Consider the following 24,386-nt stretch of genomic DNA (forward strand, 5'->3'; position numbering starts at 1 on the left):
CAAGGCAATGATCCAAGACACAGAGGTATATAAACCTCGTTATGGTTTCAAAAGAACAAAAAATACAGGTTCTGGAGTGGCCAAGTCAAAGTCCTGACTTGAACCCCATTGAGATGCTGTGGCATGACCTCAAGACCTCAAAGACAGCGATCCATGCCCGACATCCCAAGAATCTGACAAAACTGCAGCAGTTATTGTGGCCAAAGGAGGGACAACCAGCTATTAAATGTGATGGTTCGGTTACTTATTCCTCCCCACAGATGCAAACATCATTAAAAATATGAAAACATACATGTTTTTTAGTTTAATCATTTTTTTCATCTGTGTGATTTTGAGAAAGATCAGATCACATTTAATGGTAATTTTATGCAGAAATGTGAGAAATTCCAAACGCTTCAGACACTTTTTTAGGCCACTGTAATATATTTCTATTGGTCTCTTTTGAATATCTGCAGTTGCAAAATAAGAACCCGATCACACGTTCACTCGTTTCGTTTTTATGTAAAGCGTGAGAGGTGAATACCCGAATACCCGCGAGTCGTGAGTTTTGAACGACTCGGTCAGGACTTAACCATCACTAGCAGTTTTCCTTCGTCATGTTAAGCTAAGCTATCACAACGTCAGTGCTCTTAATAAGACACTCGGATATATGTGGTGTTTTATACACACACACATGAATAAATAGCATTTCATTACTTTGTCCCACTGTACTATAAGAAGAAAACACGCAGCATTTCATTACTTTGTCCCACAGTACTATAAGAAAACAACCCCTATATCTTTACATGTGAACATATGTAATACATTCTGTTACATCTTCGCCTGATGCCTGCAGCAGTCCAAGAAAAGAACAGGCTAAACTGTTTTAAGACTTTAATCTTTATCTTTAATCCATTTTAATTTGTCTTACTTTACTTTCGGTTTCAGAGAGGGGCGTTTCTTGAAATGTTCCATTACCGCGCCTGCTTAAAAACCGCCCCGAAAAACGAAGCAATGGCTAGATTGCAATGTAAAAAAACACACATTTGTAGTTTTTCTTAATTCTTCACTGTTTACTTCGAAGGATTATGTTTATGTGAAAAGGAAGCGACACCTTGTGATATTTTTAGTCAGGCATTGCCATAGACACCAATCACAAGTGGGGGCTTTTGTAGCCCTCTGTGGCGGAAAGGAGTGGCTGTGTTGTATTTGGTAGAAAGTAGCACTTTTTTCGGTGCGAGTGAACAAACATGATGGACCAAAAAGTGAGGATTTTTGTCCTTGTGGTGTTTTTGTGCTCATTGTTGTGTTTTTGCTGGGCTGGAGACGACATCGTGTATACTTCCGAGGGCGGAACTCTGCGTTTACAACTCGGCGTGCCCGGACCCTTCACTAGTGTGGTGTGGAGGTTCAACACGGATTTAGTAGCCGAGTGGGACCTTGGCTCAAACATCATTTACTACAAGAAGTTTCAAAACAGAGCCACCCTGAACCAAAACACTGGAGAACTTCACGTCGCCAACGTGACTACGCAGGAGCTTGAAGGCAAGTTCACAGTGGATTTGAATAATACCGCCGATGCCGTCACAATCACCGCCAAAATCATCGACTCAGTCCCGGATCCAGTGATCTCGAGCCCGGAGGCGTGTTACGCCCCGTTGGGCCGCTGTACGCTGCACTGCGGTGGAGACTCCAGCAAGGCGGAACCGGTGACGTTTCAATGGAAGCACAACCAAAAAGAAACCAGCAGGAGCATCGTCATTGATATCAACACCCAGAATGTGAAGACCTTCTCCTGCACCATGAGGAACCCCATCAGCGTGAAGGAGAGCCAGCCTTTCAAAAACCCCTTCTATCAAAACACAATTGGACCAGGAGGGATCGCCGGTCTGGTTCTATTGAGCTTGGGTATTGTGGGGGGCCTCTTGGGTCTCCTGTTTTGGTCCTGGAAGAAGAAACACACTCCCGTAAATGTCAACGGAGAACCGCGTCCACATGGTGGTAGTGAGGCAGTACCTCTGGGGTCCAACTCTGAGGGCACGGCTTGACTTTCACATCTTGGAAGTTCTCACCCAATATTGGAAGGACATGACCTCTGGCCCCTATAGGTCCAGTTCGCTTTGTAGGACCCACCCACGTGGCTTTCTGATGCTTATCTCAAATGGACAATAAGTACACTCAGTGCACTTAGTATACTGTGTACTTAACCCCCGAGCGGGGGAATTTTGGCAATGTTGCACTGTCGCAAGTCCGTTACACATTTATCGCTAGTTAATATTCTAGTACTTCCCACTTCTTCTATTTGATCGCTGGAGGTTGTTCCTCAGGTTTTGTTTATTTCTAGTTAGTGCCTGGCCTGTGGTGGTAAGCGTCCATCACCATGCACATTTGGAGTACTCCATTTTGCTCGACTTGTCCGTGTGAACACACTTAAGCTCTCTAAAGACTTCTGTGTAAGTACACAAGGGCACCAATTGAGACAGCTCAACTCATTGACGACAGTTGGGGTGACAATCGAAAAAGGGGGTGCAGTACTTGGCTGCAACCTGCAGAGGCGCTATTAAGTCTTTTTTTTAAAGTAAATTTCCAAGTAATGGATTTAAGAAAATGTCTGTTTGAATTTTTTCAAATGTTTTTCTAATTTACGATCGGCACTCAGTATGTCACAGCTCTGAAGATTGTACCTACTGTGTTTTATTTATTGAATAATGGAGGAACATGTGGATATTATTTAGAATTCCGCATGGCGGAGACATCTGTGAAGTTTCCATCATTTGTGTGCAGTTGTGTTGTTTGCTTTGTTAGTGCAATTTTTGAATAATAACTTTGTTAAACTCTCACACTTGTCGCTTTGATGTTTTTTGTATTGAAGGAAACGGCATCTTAGCTTTGTGTGTATGGATGAATGGATGGACTTCCTTTATTGTCATTGCACAAAAACACAGCAGTGAAATTGCCAACGAAATGTCGTACACCAGAGACTAAAAAGATTAATAATAATAAGTGAATAAATAGATGAAACCGAATATAAACAATGTACAGCGTAAACAGTAAATTGCACAAATAATTTAAATATTGCTTGTGGGCGGGTATATCTCATAATTATGACTTTATCCATGTATAATTATAACTTCTTGTTAGAAAAAAAAATCTCTTAATATTATTCTTGTGAAATTATTATTTTTTGCATTTCCAACTATTTATCTTTTATTAGCAAAAGAAGGCAAATAGTGATTCTTTTCATCTTTCTTGGCAAAAGTTGATTAACATCTTCCTTGAAAAAAATCTTATTAATTATTAAGCATTAATAATTATGTTTCATCTTTGTTGGGCAAAAGAAGTGCAAACTATTGATTGTATTTCAGCTTTATTGTCAAAAGAAGACCATAATGTACAATAATAAGTGAATAAATAGATGACACAAAATATAAACAATGTACAGCGTAAACAGTAAATTGCACAAATAATTTAAATATTGCTTGTGGCCAGGTACATCTCATAATTGTGACTTTATTCATGCATATTCCCATAATATTTTGACTTTATTATTATAACATAATTTTTCTGAAACCTAATTTTCCTAAATAATTACAACCTTATTTGTTGTTTCTCATAATATTCATTCATTTTCTACCGATCATCTTATCCTATCTAACGCTTAATTACTATTTTGACTTTCTCCTTGTAAAATTACAATTTTTTTCATGTTAAAATGCTATAAAATTACATGTAATTTAAATTATATATCAGAAAACTGGCAGCACAAATCCAGGAATAGAGCAAGGATGTTCAAAGTGTGGCCTGCAGCTGTTTTTTTAATAACACATTATAAAAATGTCATTAAAAAGTTGCTTTTTGGAAAAAGCAACGATGATGACTTTCTTTACTACTTTACTACTTTAGCATGCTTTCATTTTTTTTAAATATATTTTTCTACTTTTGACTTCAGCACTTTACACGTTAATTGAAACACATTACCTTTTTTGTGGCTTTTAAATTTGTTTTATTTCTAGCACAGCTCAACGCTTACACGTCTCATCAGTCTTTGAATAAATAAATAAAAAATACGTGAACGCACCACTGTTGTCAAACCGGAAGTGAGAGCGGAGGTCCTACTTGAGAAGCTAGTAGACCTAGCTCCGAACCGCGGTGCCTCCCGGCCCGGCATGGACTATGGACCTGGAGGAGGCTTTCCAGGTGGTCGGGGAGTTCGGGGCCTATCAGAAGCGAGCCGTGTGCACCCTGGCTCTGACCCAGGTAAGACTTGACCCGGGTTAAAATGTCAACAAAGCAGAGCGGTGACGTAGAGGCGACGTGGCGCTAACCGCCTGTATGGATTTGCCATGCACAATATGTAATACATATATAATATGTATACGACGTCATAAGAAACGCTTTTTAAATGTTATACATGCGTACACAACAAGCGTTTAAAAAAATGCTAGTAGCAGTTGCAAGCCACAAGCTAGTTTGTATGCTGAGCCAGACTGCGGTCTTAATTGTGGTTGTGTGAAAATATATTTACCCCTAAACAATACAGTATATAACATGTTTTAGAGTAACCTGATTCTAAAACATCTTTTGTTTATTAATCTCCAATAAATCGGTGTTGACGGCGGTGGTCCTGTGTGGACTGATGACGTACCTTTATATGGGGTCGCCTTTTGATGACGTAGAAAGATGCAACACCGCTACAAAAGGACCAAACTATTGATTATTTTTCATCTTGGTAGGCAAAAGAAAACCAAAATATAGATTATTTTCAGTTTTGCTAACAACGTTGAATGTTTTTCATCTTGTATTAGCAAAAGAATCTTTCTTGGCAAAAATCGATGAACATCTTCCTTAAGAAAATCTCATTAATTATTAATAATTATTTTTCATCTTTGTTGGCAAAAGAAGTGAAAAATATTGATTGTATTTCAGCTTTATTGCCAAAAGAAGACCAAAATACAGATTATTTTTCCTCTTTGCTGTCAAAATAACGAACAAACTATTGATTGTTTGACATCTTTGGTGGCAAAAGAGGGCAAATAGTGATTATTTTTCATCTTTGTTGGCAAAAGAAGTGTGGCATATTGATTGTATTTCAGCTTTCTTGTCAAAAGAAGACCAAAATATAGATTATTTTTCCTCTTTGCTGTAAAAATAAGACCAAACTATTCATTGTTTGACATCTTTGGCAGCAAAAGAGGGCAAATAGTGATTATTTTTCATCTTTGTTGGCAAAAGAAGTGTGAAATATTGATTGTATTTCAGCTTTATTGCCAAAAGAAGACCAAAATATAGAATATTTTTACTCGTGGCTGTCAAAATAACGACCAAACTATTGATTGTTTGATATCTTTGGCAGCAAAAGAGGGCAAATGATAATTGTTTCTCATCTTTGTTGGCAAAAGAAGCGCAAATATTATTTTCATTGGCAAAAGAAGACCAAATTTAATTTTTTAAATCTTTGTTGGCAATAGAAGACCAAAATCCTGTTTTTATAAAAATCTCTGTTTTTTATGTGTCATCTTTGTTGGCAAAAGAAGTTTGAAATACTGATTATATTTCAGCTTTATTGTCAAAAGAAGACCAAAATATAGATTATTTTTCTTTATTGCTGTCAAAATAACGACCAAATTATTGATTGTTTGACATCTTTGGCAGCAAAAGAGGGCAAATGGTAATTGTTTCTCATCTTTGTTGGCAAAAGAAGCGCAAATATTATTTTCATTGGCAAAAGAAGACCAAATTTTATTTTTTTAATCTTTGTTGGCAATAGAAGACCAAAATCCTGTTTTTACAAAAATCTCCGTTTGTTATGTGTCATCTTTGTTGGCAAAAGAAGTTTGAAATACTGATTATATTTGAGGTTTATTGCCAAAAAGAAAACCTAAATATAGATTCTTTTTTTTATTATTTATAAAATAAAGACCAAACTATTGATTGTTTGCCATATTTGGCAGCAAAGGAAGGCAAATAGTGATTGTGTATTCATCCATGTTGGTACGGGAATACAAAATATTGATAGTTTTTCATCTTTGTTGTCAGAATAAGATGTCAGGTTTTTATGATTATGATTTATGATTATCATCTATAAAGGACGTAGCAGCTTTGACTCTTTGGGAAGAAAAGGAAAGGGGATGTTCCAAAGCGCAAACATGTCAGGATGTGTATAAAAATGTATTTCAGCTGTATATGGCCTGTCAGTCCATGTTGATGGTTCTGATCGGAGCGCCTCCAGACGTCCACACGCAGCAGCAGGACGGCCTCCAGTCGTCCGTGGCCCTCTCCGGGGATGTGGACTCCATTGTGACAGAGGTGAAGAACATCAGCAGGTGAAGCGGATGCGTGAAGAAGCTCTCTAATGAGCACCGGGTCCTCCTTCCTTCCTCCTCAGTGGCTCCTGGTCAAGCAGCAGGCGTACAAAGTCAGCTTAGCGGGATCGCTCTTCTTCGCCGGCCTCCTCCTGGGCAATGTCATCTTTGGGCCGCTTTCAGACAAGATCGGCAGGAGACCCGTTTACTTGGCGGGTAAGCGTTCAATTCGGTGTCACGCTTGACACGCAGACTGAAGCACCTTAGATGTCTTCTTGCAGGGCTTTTATTTGAGGTGCTCTTCGGTTACATGACGGCAGCGGCGCACAGCTATGAAGTTTTTGCAGCGTCCCGCCTCATGGTGGGCCTCATGAACGGCGGCATCGGCCTGGTCTGCTTCGTGCTCACTCAGGAGTATGTGGGCAAGTCCTACTGGGCCATGACGGGTACCAAAACCTTGCAACACATCGCCACGTGTGTTAAGACTAGAAAACATCTCCCATGCTTTTCTTTTGTCAGGAACGCTAACCAGTATGACCTTTGCGGTCGGCATCGCTCTCTTTGGAGCGCTGGGCTACGTCATCAGGCCCTGGAGAACCCTGGTCATGGTGGCCAACTCTTCGGGCGTGCTCTGCTTCCTGTTGTCAGTGTGAGTGCCTCACAAAACCGCTTCGACTTCACAACAGGCGGCTGAAGTTCTCTGATATACGGCGTCCTCTCATATTCCCAGCACGCTTCCAGAGTCTCCACGCTGGCTGTACTGTCGGAACCAGACGGGGCGGGCGGAGGAGGTGAATGTCTTTCTCATACCATCATGCGACCAGCAGAGGGCGTACTTAGTTCAGAAACCAGCTTGTAAAACATTCTACACCAGACCTATGTTAAGAGGTTTTATATCAGGGGTCTTAAACTCAATTTATCTGGGGGCCACTGGAGCTAGGGTCTGGGCAAGGCTGGGCCGCATCAGGTTTTCCAAAAAAAACCAAAACAAATTTATTAAAAACAGAAAAATATACAAACTTATTCAGTGCTTTGGTTCCGATTTTCTACAAGAAAAGCTCTGATAAAACATTCCACTGTTCTCAAATATCTTCATTTTTATTTTCTGCACAAAATAAGATGAAAATAAATAAACAAATCAAGAATAAAGAAAATCAATCAATCAGTAATAAATAAATATAATAATAATAATAATAAAACGGCAAATAATAGAAACTTAAGAAACCACATATAGTTGGTGGGTAGACAAATTATTCTTTTCAGATTAAAATGAACAAAGCATTATTAGAGCCCTGTAGACATGACAAAACACGACTATAGTCACATTTATACTCTTTTTATTTACAACATATTGCGCAACTGCAGGGTCTTGAGACACATGCTAACTCGCAAACTAGAGAGCTAGCGACCTAAACGGTAGCCTTCAAGTTATTTCCTTTAAACTTAAATAGCCAAAAACTTACCACTTCCACACAGATAGGGAGGATAACTATTAAGAGTTATTTAACCTTTAACATGAACATTAATCAAACGTAATAATTTTTTTCTGGGTACATGATACCATACAGCATCCATATCAAACTTGTGCGGGCCGCAGTAACATTAAACTTTCATAACACACGGCCCGCGGGCCAAATGTGGCCCGCAGGACACTAGTTTGAGGCCCCTGTTTTATATATTTCATGAAAAAGCTGCATCTCAGCTTTGCCATGTAGCTAAAAAGCATATTAACACTTACATTTTCCAAATATTTTCACCTTTTTTGTAAATTTTCTTCTCATAATATTATTACTTTTTCTTTTTCACCAACAAAACTTTACCAGGCTGCACAGCGGTCGAGTGGTTAGCGCACAGACCTCATAGCTAGGAGACCAGGGTTCAGTTCCATCCCCGACCATCTCTGTGTGGAGTTTGCATGTTCTCCCCGTGCATGCGTGGGTTTTCTCCGGGTACTCCGGTTTCCTCCCACATTCCAAAAACATGCTAGGTTAATTGGCCACTCCAAATTGTCCATAGGCTTGGTTCTTTTTTCCCTCCATTTTTGCAGTTTTTTGGCTACATTTTGCAAATATTTTCACCTTTTTCTTAAATAATATTTGTCAATTTTCTTCTCATAATATTATGACTTTATTTGCATAATATTATAACTTTTTCACCAACAAAACTTTACCACTGTATGTGTTGTTTTATGTATCAAACATTTAGACAGATTTGTGAATAATGTTTGAGAGAAGTGGTGATATTGTTTATGTGGAATGAATTTTAGATCTGTAAGTCCATCTCATGAAAAATGGGAGCAAAAACAAAAGTGTTCCGTGTATATTTTTGTTGAGTGTATATTTAGAATGTGCCAAAAAAAAAACAGCTGCGGTCCATAAATGGCCCCCAGGCCGCACTTTGTACACCCCTACTTTAAGAGTCTTAAATCGTGGCTGTCTGTTTTCATTGCAGGTCCTGCGCTACATGGCGCAAAGGAATGGTAGCCCCGCCCCCAACCTGACTCTGCGGCGAGTGGGTGGCGCCAAGGGCGGTAGCGACAAAAGCACTGGAGTCCTGCAGCTGGTGACCCACCCGGTTCTCCGCTTCCGGACGGTGGTCCTGATGTATGTCTGGTGAGGAGAACTTTTTTTACAGATCTTTCCCATCCTGTATCTCTGGCTGTGTTCGAAACCGCATACTTAGTACTACATACTTAGTACTACATACTTATACTTACTTACTTACGTACTACCCATACTATCCACACTCCATACTGCATACCCAATCCATTAGACAGTATGCAAAGCGTTTACACTACAGTGTACTACATGATAACCCATGATGCATTGCGCTCCTCCTAAACTCTTTAAATACATCACTTTATTTTTTTAAAAAATAGAAATAAAATAAATGTAAGCTAGCCGAAGTGAGCAATGTACTTCAGGTTATTGTCATACAAAAAAGTAATACAAAAAAATTACCCCCCCTCCGCCAGGGCTGCACGGTGGTCGAGTGGTTAGCGCGCAGACCTCACAGCTAGGAGACCAAAGTTCAATCCCATCCTTGGGGTTGTGTGGGTTTTCTCCGGGTACTCTGGTTTCCTCCCACATTCCAAAAACATGCTAAGTTAATTAGCCACTCCAAATTGTCCATAGGTATGAATGTGAGTGTGAATGGTTGTTTGTCTATATGTGCCCTGTGATTGGCTGGCCACCAGTCACATGGTGTTGTGATATACTGTAACTGATGGATTAGTATTTCAGAAGTGAAATGAGGTTTGTTGGATTAACACAGGGCTGCATGGTGGATGAGTGGTTAGCGCAGGCCTCACAGCTAGGAGACCCCGGTTCAATTCCACCCTCGGCATGTTCTCCCCGTGCATGTGTGGGTTTTCTCCGGGTACTCTGCTTTCCTCCCACATACCAAAAACATGCTAGGTTAATTGGCCACTCCAAATTGTCCATAGGTATGAATGTGAGTGTGAATGGTTGTTTGTCTATATGTGCCCTCTGATTGGCTGGCCACCAGTCACATGGTGTTGTGATATACTGTACTTAACTGATGGATTGGTATTTCAGAAGTGAAATGAGGTTGATTAGATTAATACAGAGCTGCACGGTGGGTGAGTGGTTTGAGCAGGCCTCGCGACTAGGAGACCCAAGTTCAATTCCACCCTCGGCTATCTCTGTGTTGAGTTTTCGTGGGTTTTCTCCGGGTACTCCGGTTTCCTCCCACATTCCAAAAACATGCTAGGTTAATTGGCCACTCCAAATTGTCCATAGGTATGAATGTGAGTGTGAATGGTTGTTTGTCTATATGTGCCCTGTGATGAGTAGTATGTAAGTATGCGGTTTCGAACACAGCCCACGACTTCTATTGGGGGATAAACACAGGAAGTGTTTGTCTACATGTGCACGTGTTTTTTCAGGTATGTGTGCAGTCTGGTGTATTACGGCCTGACGCTGGGCGCCAGTCAGACGTCTGGAAGTCGTTACGTGAACGTGGCCATGTACGGCCTGGTGGAGCTGCCCGCCTACCCGCTGTGTGTTTACTTCATCAACAAACACTGGTGAGACACACACTGGACCTACTGGATCTGAAAGACTGGTGGCGAGACACGCTTGATGGTGTCTTTCAGGGCCGGCAGGAAGAAAAGTATGTCCGCCTTTTTGTGTCTGGGTGCTTGTGCCTGCCTCTGCACCATCTTCATCCCAGACAACACAGGTGAGAGAACATGCTGAGATATTTTGTCGCAGTGTTATTTTTCGAAAACCTTATTTGTTGTTTTGTTTTTCATAATAATGATTTTTTTTGTCTGTGTGAATGCCCACAAGGGCACATTTGAAAATATTTTTTCTTTGATATTTTAGCTAAAATGATGTTAGCTTGCCATGTCATGAGAACCAGATTTGGCCGCCGAAGACAGGGTCGCCCGGATGCCCGCACTTGACCGCCACCCAAAACGCAAAGCACCAGACCCTTATGCTCGCTTGCGAACCCCTCCCCCGGGCCTGGTATCCCATGTCCGGGCGAGGTGTGGTTCCTCCTCTTGCTTTTAAAAAACAATATTTTTTCTTTACGCGAATAAAATATTATTATAAATATTATTTTTTTCATTATTTATTTTATATTTTTTACGCGAGTATTTATTTTTTTTACTTTATGCTCATTCCTTTTGTTGATACAATACAACATATTTTCTGTGAATTTTTTTTACTTGATTTTCGTCAATTACAGCCATTTTTCCATTTTGGCTGGAAATTTTTTTCTTGTGAATTTTCTTCTCATAAATATGACTTTATTGACACATTTTGACTTTATTCTCATAACATTCTCATAATCTCATTTTCTAAAAATTATAACTTTTTTTATAATTTTTTTATAATATATGATTTTTTTATTATGATGTTTTTACTTAATATTTAAAGTATATGCTACTAAAATTATGTTATTTTTCCTCATAATATTTTGATTTTATTGTGGTAAAATCATAATGTTTTTTCCTGTTAAATGCAAGTTTTGTCTTTTAATATTTTGACTTTATTTTTTGAAAATCACGCTTTTTTTACTTTAAAAAAAGGTTTTCCACAACCTAATTTTCCCAAAATTACAACTTTATTCATGTTTTGTTTGTTTTATATATTATATTATATTATATTATATTATATTATATTATATTATATTATATTATATTATATTATATTATATTATATTATATTATATTATATTATATTATATTATATTATATTATATTATATTATATTATATTATATTATATTATATTATATTATATTATATTATATTATATTATATTATATTATATTATATTATATTATAATTCATAATTCCCAGACTCTTTCTTTGTGTGAATGTTCCTCTCATAAATCTAACTTTATTCCCAGAGACGTCGCTGGGCGCCACGTTGGCGCTTTTAGGAAAGCTGATGGTGAGCGCGGCCTTCAACATCGCCTACGTTTACACGTCAGAGCTCTACCCCACCGTGGTCAGGTGAGCGCGGCCAAGTTCTTCATGACGTCACTAGCATTTTTTTTTTCACCATTGAAACCTTTCAGGAACGCCGGCCTGGGAGTTTGCTCCATGTCGTGCAGGGTCGGAGGAATCCTCGCTCCGTTTGTTCCCGCCACGGTGAGAAAGGCGCTTTCTTCTTCTTGAACGGAAGACTGGAAGTGGATGTTGATCTAGGGGCCGCGTGTCTTACAGCGAGCATTGGCCGCGTCCATGCCCTTTACCGTCTTCTGTGTGAGCGGCCTCTCTGCCGGAAGTCTGGTCCTCCTGCTGCCAGAAACCTTGAACACGTCGCCGGCTGAGACCGTGGAAGAGCTCAGCACCGGCCGCAGCCGTGTTCTGGAGAACAAGGTCATTTTTCTTATGTAAATAGTATTATATTGCATGTTAACATTAGCATGTTAATGTTCGCATGGTAGGACTTTTTACCATTTTTATGCGTATTAACATCGGCAGACATTTAGCACTACCATGCTAGGTATTGCATGCTACTGTTAGCATAGTAGCCTTTTCAAACGTTTTATAAGTAGAACTAATCGAAACACTTAGTTATCACATTGGGTTAGCTTGCTAATTTAGCATGTTAGCATTTTAACCGTTTTCATTAGAATTAACATCGGCAGACATTTAGCACTACCATACGAGGTGTTGCATGCTACTGTTAGCATAGTAGCCTTTTCAGATAAGTAGAACTAATCGAAACACTTAGTTATCACATTGGGTTAGCATGCTAATTTAGCATGTTAGCATTTTAACCGTTTTCATTAGAATTAACATCAGCAGACATATAGCACTACCATATGAGGTGTTGCATGCTACTGTTAGCATAGTAGCCTTTTCAAACGTTTTATAAGTAGAACTAATCGAAAAACTTAGTTTTCATGTTGGGTTAGCGTGCTAATTTAGCATGTTAGCATTTTAACCGTTTTCATTAGAATTAACATCGGCAGACATTTAGCACTACCATGCGAGGTGTCGCATGCTACTGTTAGCATAGTAGCCTTTTCAGACGTTTTATAAGTAGAACTAATAGAAATACTTAGTTATCACGTTGGGTTAGCATGCTAATTTAGCATGTTAGCATTTTAACCATTTTCATTCAAATTGACATTGACAGACACATAGCACTGTCATGCAATGCTAATGTTAGTATTTTTAACATGCTAACATTAGCATAGTAACATCACAGACATTTACATGCTTGGAAATGCCTAATTTGGGTCAAGAATAAAAACAATTTGATAAATATGAAACTTTTTTTTCGTAATATATACTGTTTCTGCCTACGTGACCAAATCCATACAAGTGTTTATGTCCTTGCCATCTGACCTTCTAACAAGCTGCTTCCATGTTTGGTCCTCAGCCTCTTCTTTATGAAGATGGGAGGTGGGAATCAAGCCTCAAATGAAGCCACTGCCATCGTCTTCATCAGCAACGAAGCCGACTTCACAACCGGTGATCCCACTGGAGTGGGAGACAACGCGGCCTTCAGATTGAATGTTGCCTTTGACTGTTTGTTTGATGTCTATTTTTATGAGACATTTTCTTTATTGTTCTGCTCAAGAAGTGAAAGTGGACTGCTTTGAGCCTCATGCCACCGTGTGGTTAACCGCTTTATCCGTGGGACAAATTTAAAAACATTTAGTGGTGTTCAGTTAATTAGGGTGACGAAATAAAAGACGTTTTAACAAACTGTCTTTGCTATCGGTTAACTTTGATGCACTTCCACTTGTGGCCACTGGGTGTCGATGTGAAGCCCCGAATGTGTCAGCTGAGAAAGAGAAGCCGATGACGTCATTGTTGGGGTATTTTCAAGATGGCGGACAGTGACTGGGAAGCCGCTGTGTTCGACAGATGAACACAACAATTAATGCTAACACGAACACCGGGCTTCAACACGCAGGATGTTAGCTTGTGGACGCCCGGGATTAGCGCCTTGAGCCGGGCGAGTGTCAGTCAGCGCTCCAGCGTCCGCGGCGAAGATGCTAGCCTCCTCCTCCAAGAACAAAACCCGCCGCTGCTGCTGCTGCGCTGCTGGGCCGACGGGGAAGTGTCGAGCTGGCCGGTGGACCTGAGGCTCATGGCAGCGACGAGTGAGCTCGGAGGCCCGTTGGTCGTCGACGTGAACGAGAACGAAGAAGACGAAGCACGACGACTCAAATGTGTCTTGGCACTCCGACGAGCTGACGTCACCAGCGGGGGTCACCAGACCGGGGCGGGCTGCCTTGAGGTCAACGGTACCGACGACATGCCGGACCCAGGTCCGAGGTCTCTCCCGGACCGCCTTACCTGCGACGACCACCTCGGTTTGAACGGAACCGCTGAGGCGCGGTGTGACTCGACGGCGGGGGGAGGAGGAGATGAAGGAGGAGGTACCGGCGTCGCCACCGCTTCCTGTCCAGCTGTGACAGTGGCGACGTCGCGGCACACCGGGAAGAACCGGACTAGCGTAGCGGACTTCAGTGGCTCAATCAGCCTGGCGGAGGAGGCCACAGACGGCGACGCTGGGCCGCCATGCTCTGGAACGGGATTGAGAAAGTCCATGACCATGGAACCTAAAGCAGGCATACACAACGGGGATGTTGATGGTCCTGTGGACTTGTGTGGTCCCCATGTGGATCACTGGACCCGGACGCTGAATGTCCACAAAGAAGCTACAGGAGTCAATGGTGGCTTCCATGCCTGCAAAGAAGCCCAGACTGGTGTTTGGAGCTCGGGTGACTGCAGCGGGGGTTCGGCTGGCCTGCCCGCCTCTGTGGACTCCCTAGACCTTGAATCAAGTTCCAGACCGCTCTCCCCCAGCTTGTCCGCCGCCTCCTCAGGACTGAGCGAGGACAGCTCGCCTTCTGAGGAAGACTCCCCCGGGCCCAGTTTGGTCGTCAGGCCTCGCAGTCTGAGGACCGACCAGAACCTCACAGTGTCCCGTAGCTGTGACGCCACCCCAATGTCCCCCTCCGATGAAGGGGGGTTCTGTTTTGGGGACGAGGGAGACTTTCGGAACATTTTTGAAGCAGGTCGAAGGCAGAGTGCGCCGGACCAGCTACCGGACCTCAGTATGCAGCTGGACAGTTCAGAGTCCAGACTGACGCCCAAGAAGTTTGGAATAGCAGATTTCTTCACCAGGTACATTTTTGTGTGTGTGTGCAAGAACTTCCCTTTTTCGGAAAAAATTGCAAATCAAGATTTGGGGCCACCATCTGCCTCGATCACAAGTCTTGGGATGGGAGGTGTGTGGGTGGAACAAAGCTATATTGTCAACATGTCTCTTAGAGTGGCAACACTGATCAAGGAACACGTGCCGCACGGTGCGGGGCAATGTTAACGCTTGCTGCATTTTGCGGTTCCAACTCTTGATCATTCTAGAACGCTGACGGTGTAGGTTTTCAGCACGACAGGAAACGCAAACCAGGCAGATGGGAAGTACGAGGACAAGTGGTTCTTTAGCACCCGCTTCCTGTCACGCGCATGTGACGTGTGCGCACGCGCGCAAAAGAAGTGACATGATTTGTTATCTTTGTTAACATAAGCAGACACTGCTGCCATGTTAGGTATTGCATGCTAAAACATGCTAACGTAGCTAGCATAGTAGCCTTTTTGGCCGTCGTACATAGAACTCAGAAACACTTAGTGTTATCATGTTAAGTGGTAGAAATGTTAGCATGCTAATGTTACCACAGTGGTATTTTTTTGCAAATTTTACGAGTGTTAACATAAGCAGACACTGCTACCACGATATATATTGCATGCTAAAACATGCTAACTTTAGCATAGTAGCCTTTTTGGCCGTCGTACATAGAACTCAGAAACACTTAGTGTTATCATGTTAAGTGGTAGAAATGTTAGCATGCTAATGTTACCACAGTGGTATTTTTTTGCAAATTTTATGTGTTAACATTAGCAGACACTGCTACCATGATATATATTGCATGCTAAAACATGGTAACTTTAGCATAGTAGCCTTTTTTGCCGTCTTACATAGAACTCAGAATCATATATAAGTAGAACTACAAAGAAGTGACATGATTTGAATGACCGGTCTTTTATTTTGGTGAAGCAAACAGGAAGTTTCTTCTCAGTGGGTTTCTTACCTGTTTTACCCGCCTTCCTCCCCGTCCAGGAACCTGTTTTCAAGAAAAGCCAAAGAGTCCAAGGCGCTGTCCCACAATGCATCAGGTTGGCGACTGTTTGGCAAACCCAGAGAGGAGGATGCCACCAAAGACTCGGCCCCCGTATCCACAGAGCAGGTGGGTGTCAATCACGCCATAATGCTAATGTTACCACAGTGGTATTCTTTTGCAAATTTTATGAGTGTTAACTTAAGCAGACACTGCTACCATGATATATATTGCATGCTAAAACATGCTAACTTTAGCATAGTAGCCTTTTTAGCCATCTTACATAGAACTCAGAAACACTTAGTGGTATCATGTTAAGTTGTAGCATTGTTAGCATGCTAATGTTACCACAGTGGAATTTTTTTGCAAATTTTATGAGTGTTAACATAAGCAGACACTGCTACCACGATAGGTATTGCATGCTAAAACATGCTAACTTTAGCATAGTAGCCTTTTTAGCCGTCTTACATAGAAATCAGAAACACTTGGTGGTATCATGTTAAGTGGTAGCATTGTTAGCATGCTAATGTTACCACAGTGGTATTTTTTTTGCAAATTTTATGAGTGTTAACATAAGCAGACACTGCTACCATGATAGGTATTGCATGCTAAAACATGCTAACTTTAGTATAGTAGCCTTTTTAGCTGTCTTACATAGAACTCAGAAACACTTAGTGGTATCATGTTAAGTTGTAGCAATGTTAGCATGCTAATGTTACCACAGTGGTATTTTTTTTTTGCAAATTTTACGCACGGCCATGTTAGGTGTCAGGTGTGTTGCAGTCACATGACTTTATGTTGTCATCATTCACATCAGCACACAAGGTTGTCACCCACGGACGGAGAACATTCCAGAGTGGGCTCAAATGCAGCAACAAGATTTAAAGAGCGTCACATGACTGCATCCCATGGCCTCATTACAACTCTGTCTCCCTCTGCTGGCGTACACTGGAACGACACCCTGACTGTGTGAATGCTATCTGTTGCTGTCTCCACAGTGCGTCCTGCCTGGCGGGAGGAGGAAGAACCTGGAGTTTGAGCCTCTGTCCACCACAGCGCTCATCTTGGAGGACCGGCCCTCGTGAGTACTTGCCGGTACTAGTTCTCAAATGCAACACTTTGTAGCTAATGTCCTCCCTCTGATTGGCTCCTCAGGAACCTTCCTGCCAAATCTGTGGAAGAGACACAAAGACACAAACTGGAGTACGACGAGATGGTGGCTGGCGCCAAGAGACGAGGTACCACACACATTCACACACACATAGTGTGTAGTTGGAGGTTTTCCTGCTGACTGCATCTCCGTGTGTCAGAGATGAAGGAAGCCCAGAAGAAGAAGCGTCAGATGAAAGAGCGACATCGACATGAGGATAGCATCTCCAACGCCATGGTGGTCTGGAACACGCAGATCCTCCCCCACTGGGACACAATGTGCGTGCGTGCGTGTGTGTGTTCACATACACAAACACTACCATGCTAGCTGTTGCACACTAATGTTAGCATGTTAGCATTTTGGATTGCCGTTTTTACGAGTATTAAAACACTTAGCGCTACCATGCTAGCTGTTGCCATTGTTTGCATAGTAGCCTTTTTGGTGTTATTAAGAGCATAATTCATAGAAACACTTAGTGTTATCATGTTAAGTGATAGCATTGTTAGCAGGCTAATATTACCACAGTGGTATTTTTATGCAAATTTAAATTTTATATTAACATAAGCAGACACTGCTACCATGATAGGTGCCAAAATGCATGCTAAAACATGCTAACTTTAGCATAGTAGCCTTTTAGCCGTCTTACATAGAACTCAGAAACACTAAGTGGTATCATGTTAAGTTTAATGATAATGTTAGCATGCTAATGTTACCATAGTGGTATCTTTGTTAACATAAGCAGACACTGCTACCATGATAGGGATTGCATGCTAAAATATGCTAACTTTAGCATAGTAGCCTTTTTGGCCGTCTTACATAGAACTCAGAAACACTTAGTAGTATCGTGTAAAGTGGTTGCAATGTTAGCATGCTAATGTTACGACAGTGGTATTTTAATGCAAATTTTAATTTTATGTTAACATAAGCAGACACTGCTACCATGATAGGTATTGCATGCTAACTTTAGCATAGTAGCCTTTGATAGGTATTACATGCTAACTTTAGCATAGTCACATTTTTAGCCGTCTTACATAGAACTCAGATACACTTAGTGGTATCATGTTAAGTTTAATGGTAATGTTAGCATGTTAACATTTTTAGCATGTTGACACTAGCATAGTAGCATTTTTAGCCATTTTCATTAGAATGACCGGACATTTGACAAACACTTTGACAAAGCACCATCATGCTATGTTTTACATGCAAATGTTAGCATTGTTAGCACGCTAACATTAGCAGAGTAACATTTTAGCTGTTTTCATAGTAGAAACTTTACTTAGCACCATCATGCTATGTTTTGCATGCAAATGTTAGCATTATTAGCAGAGTAACGTTTTAGCTGTTTTCACAGTAGGAACTTAAACACGTAGCGTTAGCATGCTAGGTATAATTAATTTTACATTTCAGCATATCATATTAGCTTGTGTGTGTGTGCACGCGTAGGAAGGGTACGCGGCGCGTCAGGGAGCTGTGGTGGCAGGGACTGCCCCCCGGCATCAGAGGTCGTGTGTGGAGCCTCGCCATCGGCAACGAGCTCAACATCACAGCAGGTGCGTGGCGCCCCCTCGGGTTCACGGCACAAGACGACACCATATCCCAAGGTGTGTTTTTTTTCTTTATTTTTGTTGTCCTCTTCTTCCCGTAGAGCTCTACGACATCTTCCTGTGTCGCGCCAAAGAGAAGTGGAGGAGCTACAGCGAGACCAGCTCGGTCAACGACAGCGAGAGCGGTACGTCCCACAGCCGCCACTGATCGTGTGCGATCGTCGTCACCCTTATGACCTTTTGGGCCTCTGTGTTGTCAGACGGGGGGGCGTCACTGGCCGACAGAGAGTCCAGTCTGGATCTTATCAAGCTGGACATCTCCAGAACCTTCCCGTCTCTCTTCATCTTCCAGAAGGTGACACATCTTTGAGATTTTTTTTTTACTTTGAAAGACAGGAAGTGGTCTTCTTCATCGTCAATTGCATTGTCGCAGGGCGGTCCCTATCACGACCTTCTCCACAGCGTGCTGGGAGCGTACACCTGCTACCGACCTGACATTGGATACGTAAGCTTCACGTCTCATCTGCCAACACACACACACACACACACTCACACACAACACTGAGCGTGTGTGTGTGTGTGTGTGCAGGTGCAGGGAATGTCCTTCATCGCTGCCGTGCTCATCCTCAACCTGGAGGAGGCCGAGGCCTTCATCACCTTCGCCAACCTGCTGAATAAACCTTGTCAGATGGCATTCTTCAGAGTGGACCACGAGCTGGTACATGCACACACACACACACACACACACACACACACACACACACACACATACACACACACACACACACACAGCTGGTGACCACAGTGTTTTTTGCTATTTCAGATGTTGAAATATTTTGCCGTCTTTGAGGTGTTCTTTGAGGAGAACCTGCCTCGTCTCTTCAGCCACTTTCAGACCAGCAATTTGACTCCTGACCTCTACCTGATTGACTGGTGAGTCCAGTTCCAGAACCTTCTCTGAAGGCTTTTTCTGTCCGGTTTAGCATGCGGGAAAAGAAACCGCCTAACAATTGTGCACTTCTTGAAGACACGTTAGGACACACCCACCCTGGTCACACAGGTACACATTAGCAGATAAAACACAACATTAGAAATGGTGGACGAGTGGTTAGCGTGCAGGCCTCGCAGCGAGGAGACCCGAGTTCAATTCGACCCCAGGCCATCTCTGTGTGGTTTCCTCCCACATTCCAAAAACATGCTAGGTTAATTAGCCACTCCAAATTGTCCATAGGTATGAATGTGAGTGTGAATGGTTGTTTGTCTATATGTGCCCTGTGATTGGCTGGCCACCAGTCCAGGGTGTACCCCGCCACTCGCCCCAAAGACGGCTGGGATAGGCTCCGGCACCCCCCACAACCCTCGTGAGTATAAGCGGTAGAAAATGAATGAATGAAAGAGTTCTCCTCCTATTTTGTGTGGAAGTGGTAACTTTTTGGCTTCTCATTTCGTCTTTCCCCACCCTCGGCCATCTCTGTGTGGAGTTTGCATGTTCTCCCCGTGCATGCGTGGGTTTTCTCCGGGTACTCCGGTTTCCTCCCACATTCCAAAAACATGCTAGGTTAATTAGCCACTCCAAATTGTCCATAGGTATGAATGTGAGTGTGAATGGTTGTTTGTCTATATGTGCCCTGTGATTGGCTGGCCACCAGTCCAGAGTGTACCCCGCCTCTCGCCCAAAGACAGCTGGGATAGGCTCCAGCACCCCCAGCAATAGAAAATGAATGAATGAATGAATGAATTAATAAATGGAAACTACAGCTGTAATTTTACTAGATATTAAGAGAATAATATTTTATTTTAACTGATAATATTATGAGGAAAATTGTCATTTTAGTAGCATAAAGCTGTAATTAGAAATAATTTTTTTATAAAAAAGGAAATTGGCAGCAATTTTAGAAAAATAGTCAAAATATTGAGAGAAAATAATTGTAATTTAACGGTAAAATGTTGTAATTTAATGAGAATCAACCCGTAATATTATTTTTTAAATTTACATATTTATTTTGCTATATTTGTTTCTTATATTTCAACCTTAAAATAAATTTTTCAAGTTAATGCTACTAAATAATTTTTGCTCATAATATGAAACGGATATTTGCGTAAAATTGCAACTTTGTCGTCGTTTTTGTCTTAATATTTTGACTTTATTCTTATAAAAACTTTCTGTTTTTGCTGTTTTTTTGTTTGTTTTTTTCTGTTTTTTAGAATGTACCACAGGCTAATTTAAAAAAATCATAAATAAACCCCTGGATCGCACTTTGGACACCCTCGTCATGTCACCCCTGTCAAATATGAATTATGTCCGTGTTGCGTTGCAGGATCTTCACGCTGTACAGCAAGTCCCTCCCGCTGGATGTGGCGTGCCGCGTGTGGGACGTCTTCTGCCGGGACGGCGAGGAGAGTTTGTTCAGGACCGGTTTGGGAATCCTGCGTCTATTCGAGGACGTTCTGCTGCAGATGGACTTCATCCACATCGCTCAGTTCCTCAGCCGCTTACCCGAAGACCTCCAGGCTCACACGCTGTTCGCCGCCATGGCTAGCACGCACATGATCAGCAGGAACCGCCGCTGGGCTCAGGTCGGCGTCCGTTGTACGTCTGACATGTCCGCCACGGGACGTGAAATTTAATATTTTGTCTTTCCTCGCAGGTTTTTTCTTCAGCGCAGCCGAGGGATAAAAGCAAAGAAGCAGATAAGAATAGAAGCCCCGCCCTCAGAAGCTGACAAGCCCACTCCTGACTTTCGCCCGGTGGGTCATCCAATCTTCTTTGTGGTGCTCAGACATCTTTGCTCGCTCGCAGCGTTCCACGTAGATATGAGGAACGTTTTAGTTTAACTTCAAGTCAAGCAGAACCTTCCTGTTCGCTCGGCAGGGCTGTTTAGCCTCAATAGAGTTGATTTAAAAGGGACCGGGGCGACGCGCTTTACTTACACTCCTAAGTCAGCAGGGGGCAGCATTCCGGCTATGAATGACAAATAAAAGAAACTCCAGAGAAATATGATTCCCTAGATGAGTCATTGATGTATGGATCGGGTGTTACAAAAACGAATTTTATTTACATATTTTAACATTTCTTTTCTACGTCATGGAAAATATGCATGTGACATTTATTGTCAGCATTTTACTGTACAGGTTTTTTTTGTTTTTTTTTTCCCTAAATGCCTTACAGGTGATGTCAAGATGCTTTTCATAATAACAAGTCGCGAGCAAATATGTAAATAAATACGTCAGCAAGTGACTTTTTTTGAGTGACTGTTTTTTTTTGTTGGTGAAATGAACTTTATCATGCACATGATATTCTTATTTATTGAATTTCTTTCTTTATGAGGTTATGATTTTCACCGCTGTGCCCAGCTGTCACCGCTAGAGGGCGACCAAGTCAAGCCTGACCTGATGACCTTGAATGTTTGGCCTTTTTAGAAGCGTCTAGAACTTTTTCAGGGACACTTTTTAAGGAAGAACACTTTGATGAACTTCATCATTCAGCTCTGTAGAGGCAAGTAATCCATTACAGGTACTTATTATTATTATTATTATTATTATTTTAGTACTATTTGTATTTGTTTATGTTTGCATTTCAAGTGTTTTTGCTTAGATGCAAATTAGCATCTAAGCTAACTCTAACCTGACCTTCAACTCTTGGTAGCCAACACGCTGCATGACTAGTTACACCTCACAACTTCCTGTCCGTCTTTGTTGAGGTCCAGGACCTGAGATTTGGCTGGCTGAGTAGATGTTAACTTTTCAAAATAAAAGTATGTATATGCGTTTAGAAGGAGTGGCGGGGTGGTGCGTTTGTGCGTGCGTGTGCAGGCGGGCGGGCAGGCGGGCGTCTCCACAGGTATTTCCGAAGGCGTTGAGGGGCCCTCTGACGAGCTATTTGGCAGCAGTCTGGGGTCTTTCCTGTGGAGGCGGGGCCGGAGGGGAAGTGTCAGTCTGTTGTTGCCCCGGGGGGGCCTCTGGGATAGCACAGTGGGGGGATTACTTCTATTTTTTTTGCACAATAAAATTATGTTTTTTACTTTTATTTTTGGCATTATGGAATCATTTTTCCATTTTTTACTTTAGACATTTAATGTCTGTTAGGTTCTTTTTAGTTTTTACATTTTTTATATTGATATTTATGGTGACATTTATTGTCTATTATATAACTTATTTATTTTGTTTTTAGCATTATAACATGACATTATAAACATGTCTATTTATTTTTGGGGTGTTTTACTTTTATTTATGACATTTATTGTCTCTTATATAACACTTTTGGCATCATTACTTTTTTCCATTTTTGCCATTTACTGTTTATTGCAGTATTTTATTCTTGACATTTGTTGGCATTATGAAGTTATGTGTACTTTCACTTTTTTTTTAGATTATTGGAGAATCTGAATTTTTACTTTTATTTTGGACATTAATTGACTATTAAATCAAAAACTTGTTTTTCAAAAACATTTTCAGAATTAGGATATAACATGGATCCTTTTTTCTTGTAACGTTTTCGTTTTATTTTATTTTCACATTAATTTTAGTTATTTACTGTCTATTACATTTTTACTTTACTATTCATATTTCTTTTCCTAGCAGAATAATTTTTGCTTTTTATTTTTGATATGAAATTATTATTTTTACTTAGATTTTTGGGGGGCATTCTTTTAGTATTTTATTTATATTTAATGTTCCTTTTGTTTTTTTTGAAGAATACTTTGACATTTATTGTGTAATGCAGGGGCTGCATGTTCTAAAAATATCATGAATAATATAAGAAAAACAACAGTGGTAAATTTATAAGAATAAAGACAAAAGTATAAAAAAAACAAGGTGAAGAAATAGCATCAAGTTGAAATATTGAAGGAAAAATAAATGTGCGATTTTAGCAAAATGAGTTATATTAGATATTGTGATGGTAAAGTCAAAATATTAGGAGAAAAACTTCATACTGCTATGATAAAAAAATATATACTGGGTGCTGGAGCCTATCCCAGCTGTCTTGGGGCGAGAGGTGGGGTACACCCTGGACTGGTGGCCAGCCAATCACAGGGCACATATAGACAAACAACCTGTAATGTAATATATACGATATAATGTGTAGATATGAGTGTTAGCATTGTTAGCATTGTTAGCATTGTTAGCGGGTATCACCTGCCAGCGAAGTTAACGAGGTGTCACGTGGTCGTTGGCCTTTGAGCCTGCAGCAGCCAGGCGGCGCCGCCCGGGAAAGCAGCAATTAGATGCGTGCTTGTAAAAAAGCATATTCAGATAAGGGGCGGAGGGGGGCCCCGGGAGAGGGGGGGGGGTCACGACGTGTCTTTTGTAAGAACAAATTGTCATGACCTAATGAGCGCTCGGTGGGAAAGTCCGCCCCCCCGAAGCCGTCTTTGCTGCACCTGCAATCTACCAGTTTCCCCCAGCGCGGCCCGTGCGTTCCGACCACCCCCCCCTTTTTTTTTTTTTTTTCCAGTGTTTGTATTGAAGGCAGGAAGCAAGCGAGTGTTTAATTACCATAAAATGCAGCGAGCGCACAAAGAATGGCAACATAGAGCTCATTGAGGTTATCAACAAGGGACCACTGCTCAATTGGGTCATTGATGTGATTGTTTGACAGAGCGAGTCGGAGCCGGAGCCCGGGTCGGGGGGCCGGGGCCGGGCCGGGGGCGCGGGAGCAAGCAAAGTTCAAAAATCCTCTCGGCTCAATCGAGAAGTTTGTCACAGAATCTGTTGGCGGCGCCTGTCAGGAGCCATTAGCGGCCATGAAAGGCCTCAGCGATCAAACGCAGCACATTTAATGACAATTTGC

The 24,386-nt window shown here is 41.6% G+C and overlaps 3 protein-coding genes across 7 annotated transcripts in view; all 3 read left to right on the plus strand.

Annotated features, from left to right (window-relative positions):
* Positions 1-13,471, plus strand: part of slc22a15 (solute carrier family 22 member 15) — a 28,682-nt gene extending 15,211 nt beyond the window's left edge. Inside the window, exons 1-13 of one of the 4 annotated variants that reach the window (XM_058058412.1) lie at positions 3,351-4,236; positions 6,157-6,285; positions 6,365-6,497; positions 6,563-6,727; positions 6,801-6,930; positions 7,012-7,072; positions 8,733-8,893; positions 10,189-10,329; positions 10,399-10,484; positions 11,663-11,706; positions 11,834-11,906; positions 11,982-12,137; positions 13,150-13,471. In XM_058058412.1, the coding sequence (XP_057914395.1) occupies positions 4,153-4,236; positions 6,157-6,285; positions 6,365-6,497; positions 6,563-6,727; positions 6,801-6,930; positions 7,012-7,072; positions 8,733-8,893; positions 10,189-10,329; positions 10,399-10,484; positions 11,663-11,706; positions 11,834-11,906; positions 11,982-12,088 (1,314 nt within the window). In that variant the 5' untranslated portion in view covers positions 3,351-4,152 and the 3' untranslated portion in view covers positions 12,089-12,137; positions 13,150-13,471. Of the gene's footprint in view, positions 1-3,350; positions 4,237-4,262; positions 4,709-6,156; positions 6,286-6,364; positions 6,498-6,562; positions 6,728-6,800; positions 6,931-7,011; positions 7,073-8,732; positions 8,894-10,188; positions 10,330-10,398; positions 10,485-11,662; positions 11,769-11,833; positions 11,907-11,981; positions 12,138-13,149 lie in introns of those variants that run through there. The other 3 variants (XM_058058383.1, XM_058058400.1, XM_058058391.1) reach the window with 3 other exon arrangements.
* On the plus strand, positions 49-3,125 carry LOC131107930 (CD48 antigen). The gene has a single exon (XM_058058456.1). It carries the CDS (start codon positions 1,230-1,232, stop codon positions 2,025-2,027), a length of 798 nt encoding a protein of 265 aa, XP_057914439.1. The 5' UTR covers positions 49-1,229; the 3' UTR covers positions 2,028-3,125.
* A 101-nt stretch (positions 13,472-13,572) lies between the features above and the next one.
* LOC131107901 (TBC1 domain family member 12-like) lies at positions 13,573-22,344 on the plus strand. Of its 2 annotated transcripts, XM_058058372.1 has the most exons (14): positions 13,573-14,909; positions 15,904-16,030; positions 16,900-16,982; positions 17,057-17,139; positions 17,212-17,329; positions 18,495-18,601; positions 18,697-18,780; positions 18,856-18,950; positions 19,029-19,100; positions 19,185-19,313; positions 19,419-19,528; positions 20,914-21,172; positions 21,244-21,343; positions 21,924-22,344. In XM_058058372.1, exons 1-13 carry the CDS (start codon positions 13,657-13,659, stop codon positions 21,316-21,318), a joined length of 2,595 nt encoding a protein of 864 aa, XP_057914355.1. In that variant the 5' UTR covers positions 13,573-13,656; the 3' UTR covers positions 21,319-21,343; positions 21,924-22,344. The 2 variants fall into 2 exon arrangements, with proteins under 2 accessions (XP_057914355.1, XP_057914351.1); XM_058058368.1 differs by lacking the exon at positions 21,924-22,344 and having other exon boundaries at positions 21,244-21,897.
* The last annotated feature ends 2,042 nt before the right edge of the window (positions 22,345-24,386 follow it).

Source organism: Doryrhamphus excisus, chromosome 2 (genome assembly GCF_030265055.1).
Source record: "Doryrhamphus excisus isolate RoL2022-K1 chromosome 2, RoL_Dexc_1.0, whole genome shotgun sequence".
NCBI classification, from domain to species: domain Eukaryota; kingdom Metazoa; phylum Chordata; class Actinopteri; order Syngnathiformes; family Syngnathidae; genus Doryrhamphus; species Doryrhamphus excisus.

What these genes read in the sequence shown, in the direction of transcription:
- LOC131107930 (XM_058058456.1), top strand. Translation starts at nt 1,230, where the DNA reads ATGATGGACCAAAAAGTGAGGATTTTTGTCCTTGTGGTGTTTTTGTGC.
- LOC131107901 (XM_058058372.1), top strand. Translation starts at nt 13,657, where the DNA reads ATGCTAACACGAACACCGGGCTTCAACACGCAGGATGTTAGCTTGTGG. An exon ending in CGAGCTCAACATCACAGCAG is followed by an intron (nt 18,602 to 18,696) that starts GTGCGTGGCGCC and finishes TTCTTCCCGTAG; the next exon opens with AGCTCTACGACATCTTCCTG. An exon ending in TCAGAGTGGACCACGAGCTG is followed by an intron (nt 19,314 to 19,418) that starts GTACATGCACAC and finishes TTGCTATTTCAG; the next exon opens with ATGTTGAAATATTTTGCCGT.